General features: G+C 42.7%; 1 protein-coding gene across 1 annotated transcript in view; it reads right to left on the bottom strand.

Annotated features, from left to right (window-relative positions):
* Naa15 (N-alpha-acetyltransferase 15, NatA auxiliary subunit) overlaps positions 1-9,562 on the bottom strand; it is a 69,349-nt gene extending 59,787 nt beyond the window's left edge. The window contains exon 1 of the mRNA XM_021631046.2: positions 9,122-9,562. Within this exon, the coding sequence (XP_021486721.1) occupies positions 9,122-9,175 (54 nt within the window). The 5' untranslated portion in view covers positions 9,176-9,562. The remainder of the gene's footprint in view (positions 1-9,121) is intronic.
* Between the last annotated feature and the right edge of the window lie 5,854 nt (positions 9,563-15,416).

Below are 15,416 nucleotides of genomic sequence, written 5' to 3'. Positions count from 1 at the left end.
GTGTTTACACACCACCACAGCACACATGTGAAGGTCAGAGGAAAATTTATTGCAGTCCATTTTCTCCTTTCACAATGTGTGTTCTGGGGATGAAACTCTCATTAAGTCTGGCACCTTTACCTACTAAACCATCTCACTGGCCTAAACCACACCTTCTTAAACTGATCCCAACCCTCTTAAAACATTAATGTAAGTGTCATTAGCTATATATAATTTGACTTGTGAGAGCTGGAAAAGAATGAAAAATGTAGCAACAATAAAAAACACTTCCCAGGGCTGGAGAGATGGCTCAGCAGCTAAAAGCCCCTGTTGCTCTCGCAGAAGACCCAAGTTCAATTCTCAGAACCCATATGGTGTCTCACAACCATCCATAATCCCAGTTTAAGAGAATCAATCAGGCACACACATGGTACATATACATGCATGCCAGGAACACATGTATACACACAAAATAAAAACAAATTTTAAAATACACTTCTCAGTGTGAAAGAACTAAAAAGTAAGGGTTGGGGATTTAGCTCAGTAGTAGCAAGGCCCTGCGTTCAGTCCTCAGCTCTAGAAAAAGAAAAAAAAAGGACAAAATAAAATCTTTAAAAAACAAAACAAAGGCTAGAGTGATGGCTCAGGGTTTGAGAGCACTGGCTGCTCTTCCAGAGGTCCTGACTTCAATTCCTAGCACCCACATGGTGGCTCACAACTATCTATAGTGATATCTGGTGCTCTCTTCTGGCTGCAGGTGTACATGCAGACAGAACATTTGTTATATAATAAATAAATAAAATCTCTCTTTTTTAAAAAAGGACAAAATAAAATCTTTAAAAAAAAACTAAATCAAAATCAAACATGTAATCCAAGGAGTTTCTGGCAGTTCACCAGTGTTATATTTCCACAATTCCCTGGAGCAGCCTTGGTTCTGAACACACAACATGTGCCCACTGAGCTGCATGTACCATCAAATCACATAATACCATGAAGCACTGCCTTGTATTTCATCCAAGATTCAAGACTAGCATCTTTAGTCTACATACAGTTTTCTGCTCTTTTTTTTTAATTTATTATGTACACAGTATTATGCCTGTGTGCCTGAAGAGGGCGCCAGATCTCATTCTAGATGAGCCTTCAAGAGGTTGCTAGAAATAACTCAGGATCTCTGTGCTCTTAACCTCGGAGCCATCTCTCCAGCCCTAAAGACTATATATAATGTAACAAATTAATGTACCTTAGAAATTACACTTTTAAAATGCGTGATCTGTAAATCTGTTTTTGAGTTGCTGGCTTGAGTTTATTTTTTAAAAATTCATCTGATGGATTTTGGCTTGGGATTGGGACAACTCTGAAAATTGCAAGATACTCAAATGCAGTATCAAAAATCCAGTCATGACTTAATTCTAAACCCATCCATCTCATTGGTGTATGTCTTAATTTCATTCCCTATTGCTGTAATAAAATATGACAAAAGCAACTTAGGAGAGAGAAGGGAGTTATTTTAGTTCACAAGTCCAGGTTATAATGCGTTACTACAGGGAAGGCACAGCAGCAGGAACCTGACAGCTGACTTAGTAACTGTCTCTACCACTGTGATAAAACACATGACAAGAAGCAACATGGGGAAGGAAGGGTGCATTTCATCTTCCCTGAATGATGTTCTCTGGCTCCACAGGAGTGCTGTGATATGTGCCCCAAACACGCAAAATAAATATGTGTAAAAAGAATAGCTAAGTTTATTAAAGTGTTAAAATAAAACTCATTATCTTGTGTAACTATTACATGCTAATAAGACATTAAGTTTTTAAAAATATTTATTTTGTATACAGTGTTCTGCCTGCAGGTACACCTACACTCCAAAAGAGGGGACCAGATCTCATTATAGATGGTTGTGAGCCACCATGTGGTTGCTGGGAACTGAACTCAGAACCTTTGGAAGAGCAGCCAATGTTCTTAACCTCTGAGCCATCTCTCCAACCCCAGACACTAAGTGTTTTAATAAAATAAATGTCTTTATGATCAGTTATTATCTGAGTATCTATTTTATGTATCTCCCATATGGAATCATACAAAATGTCTCAGGTAAAAGGAGGTTACAAGTGGAAAAGGTTTAAGCAACCCTGGTTTACATGTATGTAGTGCAGACAGAAGAATATAAAAAACTAATTTCAAAAAGAAAAAGAAAACCAATTTCAAAGTAACTGCCTATACTGCAAAAGTAAAATAATGTCACACTAAAACTTAAATAATTGCTGAGCCTGGCATGTATGTGCCATGGGTTTGATCTTCAGCTTGGGGAAATGGAAAATTAAAAAGGCAGGTAACTTCTGTGTATATGGAAATCTACTTGTTAATAATTCCTAATACGAATTTCATCAACAACTAAAACTAAGCTAATTATCACTAGTTATAAGGATACTTTTTTCTCCCCCCCCCCCAACAGTAAACACTAGACAAGTATGATTAACTGCCCTGAAAGGTAAGGTCTGATTGCTCACTCCTAGCTCTGGCTGTGCGCCCTAATTTAACTTCAGTCTGCTTGCCTAATAAAAATATCTGCATGAGAGCAGCAAGACAGCTCAGCGGGTAAAGTTGCCTGCTGCCCAGCCTGATGACCTGAGTCCTGGACCTACATGGTGGAAGCAGAGAACCAACTCCAACAAACGCCTCTCACCACCACACACTCAGCATGTGCACATACACTAACACATGTAAGCGTGTGCGCACACACACACACACAAATAAGAATTTAAATTAAAAGTCATCACGCAAGGTTTTAAGATTAAGAAAGAACTCTCAAAAGTGTGCTGTAAGACAGCATAGTGACACATGACCGCAATCTGGTACTCAGAAAGCTGAGGCTACTCTCAAAGGCCCGGGGCACAGCCTGGGAATTGGAAGGTGTTCAGTAAATCCCAAACTATTATCAAGCTGTGGCCATTCTCCTAACCTTTTTCTCTTTCCTTTTTTTTTTTTTTTTTTTTTTTCTTTTTGAATCAGGGTTTCTCTTGTAGTCCTGGCTGTCCTACACTCACTTTGTATGCCGCCAGGCTGGCCTTGAACTCACAGAGATCTGCCTGCCTCTGCTTTCCAAGTGCTGGGACAAAAAGTAAATGCATGCACTACTAAAACTGGTTTCCTAGCCTTTTTTCTAAGGAAGAAATATTCTGTCCTTCAAACTTACAACAAACCACTAAGACTAAAAGTTCTAAGCAACATTTATTAACAGTAGCAAGTGCTCCTAACTTAGATTTTATTTTCTCCTAACTCACATTAGTATATAGTGAAAGAGAAGGATGAACAGGGTAACAACCAGCCTGGTGGTATCTGACTACAGGCATTGTGGAGGTCCCACTTTCCAAGTGAGCTAAAATCTAAAAGGTATGAATTTTGCCTACACCTTTCAAGAATATCTTTCCTATCCTAAACCTAGATCACAAGAAAGTGATGAAAAGCTGGGTGGTGGTGGTGCACACCTCTGATCCCAGCACTCCAGAGGCAGAGACAAGCAGATCTCTGAGTTCAAGGCCAGCCTGATCTACAGAGTGAGTTTCAGGACAGCCAGGGCTACACAGAAAAACTGACTCAAAAGAGAGAAAGAAAATGATGTAAAGCTCTGGGCAACTCTTAAACCATTTAGATGAACAAACAGCACCAAAGGAAGAAATTCAGCAAGCAATCAGGCAAAATCTCACATTATACAATATGCATATTTTACCTTCTTTTTCTCTAGATGAACTAGAGGCAAGAAATATTTTGCAGGTTTTTTTAAAATCAATTTATAACAATAATTAGAAAAAAAAACAGCACTGTGGAGAAAAGGAGGGGGCAAAAATACAACAATGTTATTTCAAGTTATATCAAACAAACCAAGCCAGGCAAATCCACTGAAGAAATTAAAATATTTTACAAAGTGATACTTATACCAGGTTTCCATTAAAGTACTAAGCTAAGGAGCTGAAGAGAAGGTTCAAATTAAGAGCACTTGTTGCTCTTCCAGAGACTTGGGTTCGATTCCCTGCACCCACATGTTGGCCACAGGGGATTCACTCCAAGTATGTGGTACCTTGACTTATACGCAGACCAAACACTTAGAAACAGTTCATCATTCTGAAACCGAGGTTAGAAGTCCCGGTGAAGTACAAACTGATCCTATGCAAGTTACTAAGTAGAGAACGCTACCTCAGGAGTACTGCTGTCACCAACCTACCAACACTTTATTTTAGCACTGGAGCATGCCCAATTTTTCCTTTACCAGACAGGAAAAGAGGGGAGAAAAAGCTTAAAATCAAATTGTGGCTGTAATCTCAAGTGGATCTCTGTAAATTTGAGGTCAGCCTGGTCTACACAGTGAGTTCCAGGACAATCACAACCATGTCAGAAATAGATACCCCACCTTTGTCTAAAAAAAAAAAAAAAAAAAATCATCGAGAGCTAAAACCATAAAAACAGGTGCAATTTTGAAACAAAATTGTTACTTTGCTTGTTAACATTTTCTTCATTCCTAATGCCAGTCAACAATAAAACATTGTATCTCCTCTTCTATTTAGCGATTTATACATTTCTCTTGTTTATGCCTTATCACAATAAATCTTTTAGTGGGCTAGCAAAATGGCTCTGTGACTAAGGGTGCTTGCCACCTCAAGACTTAAATTTAATCCCTGATAGAAAGAGAACCAATTCCCCAAACTGTTCTCTTACCTGTGTGCCTTGGCATAAATGCACTCACAAACATTTACAAGGACACACAAACGATTAATAAAATGTTTTAAATAAATAAAAATTAAGGCTTTTGGCCAATCAACACAACCAAGAATCGTTATTCTATAAATGGTTAGACAAATTCTACTAAGTCTGTAATGACGAATATTACTTTGCAACAAAACAGAACAGACTACTACTGATACAAGGGAAAATTTGGACGAATTTTCAATGAAATTCTGCTGCACTGAAGAAATGCCAATCTGTAAGGCATATACGTTATGATTCTCTTTAGTAAATATTCTTTAAAAATTACACAAACAGGATGCACACTAGTCATGGTTGCTGGAAGGTGAGAGTAGCGAGGATGGATGGGAAGTATACAGGTGGTTCTAAACAACACAGGGCTCCATTGTGTTGATACAGAACTGTCTTATATCTTGACTCTAGAGACAGAACATACTTGTGTTACAGCACTGCGAAGAACTAAACACACAACTACAAGAAAAACTTGAGAAGTATGAATAAAATCAGTAAACATTAACAATGTTACAATTAACTAAGATTTTTAAGATATTAATATTTGAAAAGTAGGTAAAGTATACAAAGAATATCTGTTTTACCTCTCAAACTATGTGTGATTTTATGGCTCTCTCAAAATAAAAAGTTATTTGTTTAGGAGAAGGGAAACATACAACTAATTCAATGATAGAGAGTATTTGCCTAGAATGTTCAAAGCCCTGGAGTCAAGCCCAACATGTACACAGAGGCGCACAATTGGTTTTGCCCAGCATGGTGGCTCACATCTGCTATCCAAGTACTGGAAGGCTGAGGCAGGAGAAATACTAAGAGCTGAAGGCAAGGGCTGGAGAGATGGCTCAGAGATTAAGAGCACTTGCTGTTCTTCCAAAGGTCCTGAGTTCAATTCCCAGCAGCAACATGGTGGCTCACAACCATGATCTGGTTGTGAGCTCATGATCTGGTGCCCTCTTTCTGGCTTACAGGCACACATGCAGACAGAATACTATACATTGTATAAATAATAAATAAATAAATCTTTAAAAAGAAAAAAGAACTGAAGGCCAGCCTGAGCTACAGAGTAAGACCCTGTCTCAAAAGAGAAAATCAAACAATAAAAAGGTGTCAATAACAGTTGGAAAATTCTATTATTAGAAAAAAACTGTTGGGGAATGTTGGGGTGGCACATGCCTTTAATCCCAGCACTCAGGAGGCAGAGGCAGGTATATCTCTTAAGTTAAAGGCCAGCCTGGTCTACAGAGTGAGTTCCAGGACAGCCATGGCTACACAGAGAAACCATGTCTCGAAAAAGCAAAAAAAAAAAAAAAAAAAAAAAAAAAAAAAAAAAAAAAGAAAGAAAGAAACTGTTAATGGTATTACAACTATACTATACAGGGCAATCTATTTCTAAGATGAAGCATAAGTTTATAGTTCTCTTGTTTTATATGTAAGGAAGAGAAAGTAATCTTGGCAATATGTTAACTATAGCTAAGAGACTTATGTATATTTTTGGTACTCTTGATTTTTCATTGCCCCCCCCCAGTCAGTATAAACAGAAGGAGAAGAGAGCATAGCTCCGCTTGTATTTAGCACAGGGTTCAACCTCCAGCATTATTAGGGAGAATATAAGATGGTAAAAGAGGAGCAGGGGGTGGGGGGTGGTAAACACTAAAAGAAAACTGCTATAGTTCTACCTACACAATTAGTCTTAAAATAATTGGGCATAACTCAGTGATAGATGATGATATGCTTTGCATGTACAAAGCCTTGGTTAGATCTCCAGCACAAAAATAATAACAGCAACTGTTCTTCAGCTGGTGAAATGCTCAGTGAGTAAAAACAAACACTTGCTGCCAAATCTGCTTCTATTTTGTTTTTTTCGAATCAGGGTCTCACTATATAGCTCTGACTGTCCTGGAACTCCCTATTAGAGCAAGCTGGCCACAAACTCAAGAGATGCACCTGTGTCTGCCTCACAAGTGCTGGGATCAAAGGCAGTTGATGCTAAACCTGGCTCTTGCTGCCAAATCTGATGAATTGAGTTTGATCCCAGGGACCCCTCCCATAATAGATTTTGAAAAGAACCAACTCCTGCAATGTGCTCTCTGACCTCCACACATATAAATAAAAAATGAATCATTCTAGAACTATGCCACAAGAAGTGTGGAGTAGTTCCTATCTGTAATCCCAGCACTGGGGATGCTTGAGGAAGGAAGACTGCCAAGAGTTCCTATTGTGTGATATTTGAACACAATGTGAACCCCTAAACACACTGGGTTGTTTACTGGAAAAACCTGTTTCTAGTTGTGGTATGGCTCAGCCCTATCACACACCTTTAATCCAACAGCTTTCTGCTTAAATATTGTAAACAGGATTAAATAAAGTCAACCACAGGTCAAGAGGCTGAGAAAGCAACAAGTTGACAGGGAACGGATATAGTGGAAAAAAAGAGTAAGAGAAAGTCAGAAGGATAGAAATGCACAGGAAGTAGAAGGAAGGGACATTCAGTCTGAGGATTTTTAAAGAAGCATTCCTCCTTTTGGGAGTTTAGCTGAGGAGGAAGGTCAGCTGGATGCTTTCTCTGACTCTCTGAGCTAGCAGCCTTTCACACCTCCTCTGGCTCCCGAGTTTTTATTGGTAAAATCGAATGTTTTGAGATTTACAATCCAGCCTGGGCTACAGAATGAAAGAATATAGAAAACGAAATTATGAGCCAGGTGTGGTGGTGCAGGCCTTTAATCCCAGCACTTGGGGAAGGCAGAGGCAGGAGAATCTCTGTGAGTTCGAGACCAGTGTGGTCTACAAAGCAAGTCCAGGACAGCCAGGGCTTGATAAACAGAGGTACTCTCTTGAAAAACCAAAAAAGAAAGAAAAAACAAAACTATGCCACAATACCACTTAGACTTCAAGCAGTCCGAAAACAAAATGCCATTAAGTAGTACGGGAAGTGTGTGTCTTAATACGTTTCTTCAACACAAATTGACTATCTATAAGACAACATGGGTATTTCTGTAAAAAAACCAATTACCTCAAAATACTTACATACGACTTACTTATGTACGCATTTTATGTATATGAAAACTATTTCCTGTATGTCTTGCACACCAGAAGAGGGTATCAGATCCCATTATAGATAGTTGTGAGCCAACATGTGGTCATGGGGAATTGAACTCAGGACCTCTGGAAGAGCAGCCAGTGCTCTTAACTGCTGAGCCCATCTCTCTGGCCCATAAATGATTATTTAGGGAAAAAAAACAAACAAGCAAACAAAACAAAACCCTAGATGCCTTATTTCTTTGTCAAGCAAATGAATTTTTACAAAAAGCAAAAAGGCTAACACACATGCTCCAAAATTCAAGTTTAGAAAATACAGCTAATTCTCGTCACAAATGTTTGTGTATAAGAAGCTACCCTTACACTAAATACCAAACAACAAAAAAAGGTGCTACGATATATTGATGATAGCGCCAATACTGCAGAGCATAGTTTACAAGGTAAACAGGTTCAATCCAGTACCTCTACAAGTATCAATGCATGCATTCTTTAATGCAAACTGCAAACATCTGAAGCAAAAGGAATGAGTTTGAGCTAGCGTCAACAAGATTCATTTCAGAAGAATCTTAGATTATCTTCTGCTAAGTTTTTGCACCGCTGTTTTTAAAACTTCAGAGTAAGAAAAGTCTGGTCTAGGAGTTCCTACCGGACCGCCCCTAGAAATGAGTCCCACCTCCGGAGAAGGGTGACCGGGTGGGGCTGTTTTGCTCTCCTACTAAGAAATAAATGTTTCTTTTCCAACTCCCAAAGAGAGGCCGGAGGGGGCTGGAGGGTCAGTATGCAAGTGACTAGATGGAGGTGGCAGACGGCAGAGGACCCTTCGCTTCTACGTCGTTTCCTCCTTTCCAGTCCCAGTGACCCCGGCCGGGCGGGGACAGGTGAATCCCAGGTGGGGGAGGAAGAGGGAGGGACGGGCCGTGGAGGGAGAAGCGCGTTCAAGCAATGAATGAGTCTCGCCTCAGCCACACCACCTGTTCCTTCCGAGGATGCCACCCAGACCGGATCACAGGATCCCTGGCCCGAGCGGGTCGCGACTCCCGGCCCCTGCGGCCCGCCGCCCCGCTCGAGGCCAGGCTGCTCCTCCCTTCGTTCTAGGAGGGTAAAAGGCAGCCGTGTGGAAGCCGGGGAGTCGGGGCCTAGTCCGGAACCGAGGCCTCCAAGGCTCGCGGTACGCGGCGCGCGGACGGAGGTGGGCGCCACCGGGCCGAGACGGAGGAGTGCGCTCCGCCAGCGAGCACTAGCAAGGCGGGGTCCCCGCGGGGTGGGCCGGTGCCCGCCCGCCCGGCCGCCCGGGCTCGGGAGTGACAGGCCCGGCTACCAGCGAGACGCTCCCCGCCGCCGGCCCGCAGCCTCTCACACTCACCAAGATCCGCTTGAAGAGCGCGTTCTCCTTGGGCGGGAGGCTCACGGCCGGCATGGTTCCGGCTCCTCCCGCGGCTCCCGCCACCGCCCGGCTCGGTCAGTCCGTTTGTCCGTCCGCCGCCACTGCCGTTCCCGAGCTGGCCTCAGCCTTGAATCCTTCGCCCCGCCGCCACTAGGCCTCGGGTGTCGCCGCGCCGCCCTGTCCTGACACTCCCTCCTCCTCCTCGCTTTCTTTCTTTCTTTCTTTTTTTTTCCCCCCGCTCCTTTTCCCCCCCTTTCTCACTTAACGCTGCCGCCACCTCCCCCCTCACGGGTCTCCGTCGGCGGTTCACGTGGTAACTGAAAAGACCGACAGAGGCAGCCAAAATGGCGGACTCCGAGGGCTTTCCCACCCGGGTCACACCTCCCAACGCGCAGGCGCGGTGACCCAATCTCCCCACCCTCGCTGCACCGGAGCCTGCTGGGAACGCGGAGGCCGGCGGGGCCTGCGGAGCGACCGATTCTGAGTCGGCTCTGCCGGTCCTGCCAGTGCCGAGCGCCTGGGAGTGCCGCCAACGGCGCTTCCGCCGCCTCCTCTCTGGAAACAGCCTTTCTGCCCCTTCTCGCTAGACCGGCCTTTCACTTCTTGTGGTAGACTCGCCCAGATGGTTTCATCGTAGCTTGAGCCTCGAGTGCCAAAATGCAGATGGAGGAGTTTTTAGAAGAGATGTAGTGGTTCAAGGCCCAAATGCCTAAATTGTGAGCAGAGGCGAAGGGTAAGATGGGAAGACCTTCGCCTCAGTGGGAACTTGTGAGCCGATCCGAAGAAGAGGGGCCTCAATCGTCTTTGAAAAGCCTCTGAGAGTTTGACCTATGAAATGGGCCCGGCTGGCTAGGGTATCAGTGATTTTGTTGACTATTGCTTGAGATAGCCTGGAAAGGTTGTTAGCCAAATCCGGAGTGACATTTTTGTACTGCCAAAGGAGCCTGTGAAGGTTGAAGTGTGTGTTAGTTTCATTGCTGAAGTCCTATAATGCAGGCCGTGTGAGTCACCTTCATGTAGTGTTGACTGAGCTGGCTTCGTGCTTAGGATTGTATCTGTTGAACTGCCTGTTAACAGAAGTCCTCAAACCTTAGAGGCAGAACTCCACTGAGCAAGATCAGGCCTGAGAGTAAGAAGATCCAGACATTTCAGTAACAGTTAACGGTAAAACATTTACAAAAGTGACATGCCAACTGAGTCACAAGAGCCATTTTACCCTTGATTATTTCGTGCAGGCCTTGTAGTATTCTGTGCATCATGATTCATAAGAATGTACAGGGGTTTGGCTTTTTTTGAGTCTTTGTTTGCTTTGTTTTGTTTTGTTTTGTTTTTTTGAGACAGTGCTCTCTGTTTCCAGCTGTCCTGGAACTCGATCTCTAAAAACCAAAGAAAGAGAGATCATAGCAGGCAAATCCTGGGGTATCCTTGAACACTGTAATCTCTCTAAAGATTTAGGAAAATTAGGTTGGTGTGATACCAGTGGTAAAGGCACTTCCTTTGCAAGCCTGACAACCTGAGTTTAATCCCTGAACGCAAATAAAGACGGGAAAAGAGAAGTGGCTCCGAAAAGTTGTTCTCTGACCTCCATGTTGGCACACATAAATAATAAATGAAATTATGGGACTGGAGTGATGGTTTGTCGAGTAAAAGCCCTGTTGCTTTTGCAGAGACCCTGGGTTGGCTTCCCATCGCCTCTGGAAGCACCAGGTGTGGACAAGGTACACATACAGACAAGCAAAAGGGTCACATATGAAACAAATGAACCTAAAAGAAAATTCAACACATGCAAAGACACAAATAGCTTTACTGCAGGTGTGTGCAGAAGATCTAACCCAGTGCTTCATGCATACCAAACAAGCACTTCTACCATGGAGCTAGCCACACCACAGCACTAAATACCAACTTTTGTTTTTTTCAAATTGTACACGTAATTTTTAAATTTAATGTTTTATTGGCATGTTAATTATATATAATAATGGTTTTCATTATTTTTATACATGTACATAATATAATTGAATTACATTCACACACATACATACCTTAACGTTTTGTCTCCTTCTGTTACTGTTAATCTCCTTCCCACTAAATGGCAATTTTGTTTGTTGTTTGGTTGGTTGGTCTTGCTAAATAGCCCAGGCTTACCTTGAACTCAATCCCTCTCTGCTTTCCAAATGCTGAAATTATAGACATAGTGCCCCCATCCAAGTAAGAAGCAGCAGGGTTAGTGTTTAGGGTGGAGAGCTTTGGTTGGTTGCAGATTTTTATTTTTATTTGTGTGTGTTCACATGTATGTGAATACTGGAACCCGTAGAGCTCAGAAGAGAGTGTCCGATACCTTGGAGCTGGAGTTACAGGTGGTTGTAACCCTTGGGTGCTGGGAAAGGAACCTAGATCCTCTGGAACAGCAGTAAGTACTCTTAAACTACTGCCCAAACAGCAGTTTTTAAGGTTCCGTGAATACTGGTCTGATTACAGCATTGATCTGATTCATATCTGAGTTAAAATGCACCTCCAGATAATAATCTGACCACACAGTGACATGATAGCCTGAACCCAATAATAAGCTACCTGCTATGATCACTCCTATTTGACAAAGAGAAACTGAATCTTAGCTATTTGGTGAGTGCTCCCTGTACTTCCAGGAAGTTACAGCCAAGGCTTGATGGCACTGTGGCTGTTGATGATCTTACATCCTTATCACTATGGTCGGAAAGGGCTTCCTGAGGCTGGGTGTGGTGGTGCACATAGGCTCGGGCAGAACAAAGTAAGGCCAGCACTCAGGATGATTGCCTGTGTGGGAGACCAGAGGCCAATCTGTACTTTGATTTTATAGAAAAGCAACAGAAAAGAAGCCTGTTACCCAGACTTAACAAATAACCAATAGTCACATTTTGGAATAGCTTCTGAGTTTTTGTTTAATTAAACTTGTATATACAAAAAGCCTTTAGGTCCTGAATTTGATCCATGGACTTTTTATATATCTAGTGTTTTCTTCTCATTTCAATTTTTACTCTTCTTTACCCACTCCCTTATCCACATCAGTTGTTTCTTCATGAAAAAATCCAGGGCCAGTGGGGCAGTAGTGGCACACACCTTTGATCCCAGCATTCGGGAGGCAGAGGAGGTTGAATCTTTGTGAGTACAAGGCCAGCCTGGTCTACAGAGAGAGTTCCAGGACAGCCTGGGCTACACAGAGAAACCCTGTCTCACAAAAAAGAAAAAAAGAAAAATCCAAGGCTGAAACTTAACTCAAATCTCCCTTCACCTGGGTCACAAATAAGGTCTTTAGCATTTCAATTCAGGACATGGTTTAAATGGATGTTAAGAAAGATGTCTTATCAAACTGTAATAGCTATTAGCTCCTGGATGGACTCATTTCATGATGGGAGTTTCGTCTATAGCTTCCTCCTCCAACTATAGGGGCCCAGTGAGCTCTAACATGTTGAGAATGGTATGCGCATACACTTCATTGCTTCCCCAAATATACACTAGCAAAAGGACATGGGGACCAGAGTTCTGGAAGGGAACAAAACGGACCTCCCAAGCATAGATCCTGGTGTGCTGACTGGTTCTGTGCACTCCCACAGACCGGGGCTTCTGTTTCAGCTTGTTGAAGACTAGCAAAAGCTGTGTCAGGACAAGCTCCAGCAGGATGGTGGAGAAAGAGTATACAACTGGCGGGTTGCTGAGTGGACAAGAAGCCAACAACTGACTCAGCGCATTAGTAGGCTGGCCTGCTTACTTGATCGTGAGTCCAGGAGGCTCAGACTAGGTTACAAACTAAAGTAACTCACGGATTTAGTAACATGCCTAGCCATCATTTGAGTTGTAAAATGAGCCTATCAGTAACTTATTTTCTTTTCCCCTCTTTTTTAAAAAATACATTTATGTATTTAGTGTGAGTGTATGTACAGTTGTGTGCCTGTGAGTGCTTCTCAGAGCTCCAGTGTGGAGGTCAGGAGAAAACTTAGTAGAAGACTGATCTCTCCTTTCAACCTGAACTCAGGTCATCAGGCTTGCCAGTAAGTGCCTTCACTCTGAGTTATCTATTTGGTCACAACTTTTCTTTCTTTCTTTCTTTCTCTCTCTCTCTCTCTCTTTCTTTCTTTCTCTCTCTCTCTCTCTCTCTCCCTCTCTCTTTCTTTCTCTCTTCTCTCTCTCTCTTTCTCTCTCTCTTTCTTTCTTTCTTAATTGGGGTCTTACAGTAGCCTAGGCTGACCTGGGACTTACTATGAAGCTCAAACTCCCCTAAAAATTGAGGCATCCCTGCCTCAGCTACCCAAGAGCTGGGACTAGATAGGAGCCACCACACTCAGCTAATGATTTTTCATTTGAATTAAAAAAAAAAAATTAAGTACTATTGCTAAAAATACATAGAAAAATGATAACTTTTATTTTGGTATTAAAGTAGACCTAAACAGCTTTAGGTTTTAACAAATTGCTTTTAAGGGTAAGATCTTATCATCTGTAGGCTGGAGAGATGGCTCAGCTGCTAAGAACCCATATTTTTCTAGCAGAAGTCCTGGACTTGGTTCCCAGCACCCACTTCAGTTGACTCACAACCACCTATAACTCCAGCTCCAAAAAATACAATGCTACAACGCCCTCTTCTGGTCCTCATGGGGAGCTTCATTCATACCCTCACCACCACATGCATGCATAAAAATAAATCAATACAAAAATAATAAAATCTTTAAAAAGTAAAAAGAATATATCATGCTATCTGTACTTTTTTGTTAACCTGGTCATTGGACACCAGGTAGAATTAAGAATCCAGTGAAACAGACTCTGAAGCAATTGTGTAAAAGAACAAGCAGCTGATCATGGACTAGAGATGGCTAAGCAATTTAGAGTGCTTGTTATTCTTGCAGAGGACCACAGTTTGTTTCCTACCGCCCAGATCACGCTGGACAACTCAAATCCAGCACCCTCTTTTTGCCTCCGTGGGCACCTGCAGGCACTGTGATGCATCTGATAAGCAAGCACAAACACAGACATAAAAATAAACAAAAAAGCCAGCTAGCTGAGCCACCCGGGTGAGTCAGTGCCTCTGACCTTCACTGGCGCCTCCCAGGCACTTGCACACATGCGGATATCAACACATGAGCCTACACATAAAAATTATATATTTTTAAACCCAGATGATTAAGAACAGGCAAACGGGGTATTTAGTACCCCCAATAACACCTAAGCTTCCCGGTATCCTACAGGATAGGTTTTCTGTTACAGATGTAAAATTATAGTAGAGATTAACAAGGAGCAGAGGAGATGGCTCTTGCCAGTAATCCAAGGATGGGGGGGGAGTAGAGGGGACGGTTGGGGGGGGGGACGGACAGACACGGACAGAGGCAGTGGTGGTGGATCTTCATGAGAGGACAGCCTATCTACAAAGTGAGTCCAGGCCAGCCAAGGCTACAAGAGAAACCCTGTCTCACACACACAAAAAAAAGAACAACTAAAAACCATATTGTTGAAATGTGGTAGAGAAAACACAAATGGTGCTAAGACATGACAGTTCGGATCTTGTTCTCATAGGCTCATGGCCTTATAGCCAGTCCTACCTTGTTAGGGGGTCTAACAAGACTACTAGATCTAGAGTCTGAGGACAGAACACTGGATCCCTCTGCCATCTGAATCCCCCTCCTGAATCAGTCAGAGCTCAGCTTTTCAGGAGGCCGAGGCAGGACAATCAAGTTTATGGGACCGTAGTGAGACCCTACCTCAAAAACAACGTAAAAAAGCTAGGGGAGTAATATGTAGCACAGAGGTAATCTAGGTAAGATAGGATGTGGGAAGCTCTGGATTCCTCCCCAATGAATCCCACCTCATAGGACTGAGGGGCATAAATGTGATCTTGAGTAGAAATGGATTTTAGGAACTGTTAAAAGGCCTTTGCAAATACATTCCCCCAGTCGACTTTGAACACATCTGTTAATTGATACCAATAATCACGGCACATCCTGCGGTCGATGTAGCGATGAAATGATTGTAAACCACAAGATAAGTTAACTGACTGCCTGAAACATTAAATTCAACCCAAAGTTTATTCTTCAGCAAGACCATTTTCATTTTTTTTTTTTTTTTTTTTGGCCGACGAACGGAACACTTCAGTAAACCTGACGAGCGCCTTGTGGGGTGGACAAACCGCTTTCCTAGCCCCAGCCCACTTTGCACCCTTTGTTCAACCCCTGTGTCGGGGGTTCTAGGGAACTTTGTTCTGTAGCTAGGACTCTGGCCCACCTGCAAGTCCCGCTTCTGCTACCAGGGGGCGCTG

Source organism: Meriones unguiculatus, chromosome 2, assembly GCF_030254825.1.
Source record: "Meriones unguiculatus strain TT.TT164.6M chromosome 2, Bangor_MerUng_6.1, whole genome shotgun sequence".
Taxonomy (NCBI): Eukaryota; Metazoa; Chordata; class Mammalia; order Rodentia; family Muridae; genus Meriones; species Meriones unguiculatus.
The sequence above is the reverse complement of the archived record's forward strand: the minus strand, read 5'-3'. Positions and strand labels throughout refer to the sequence as shown.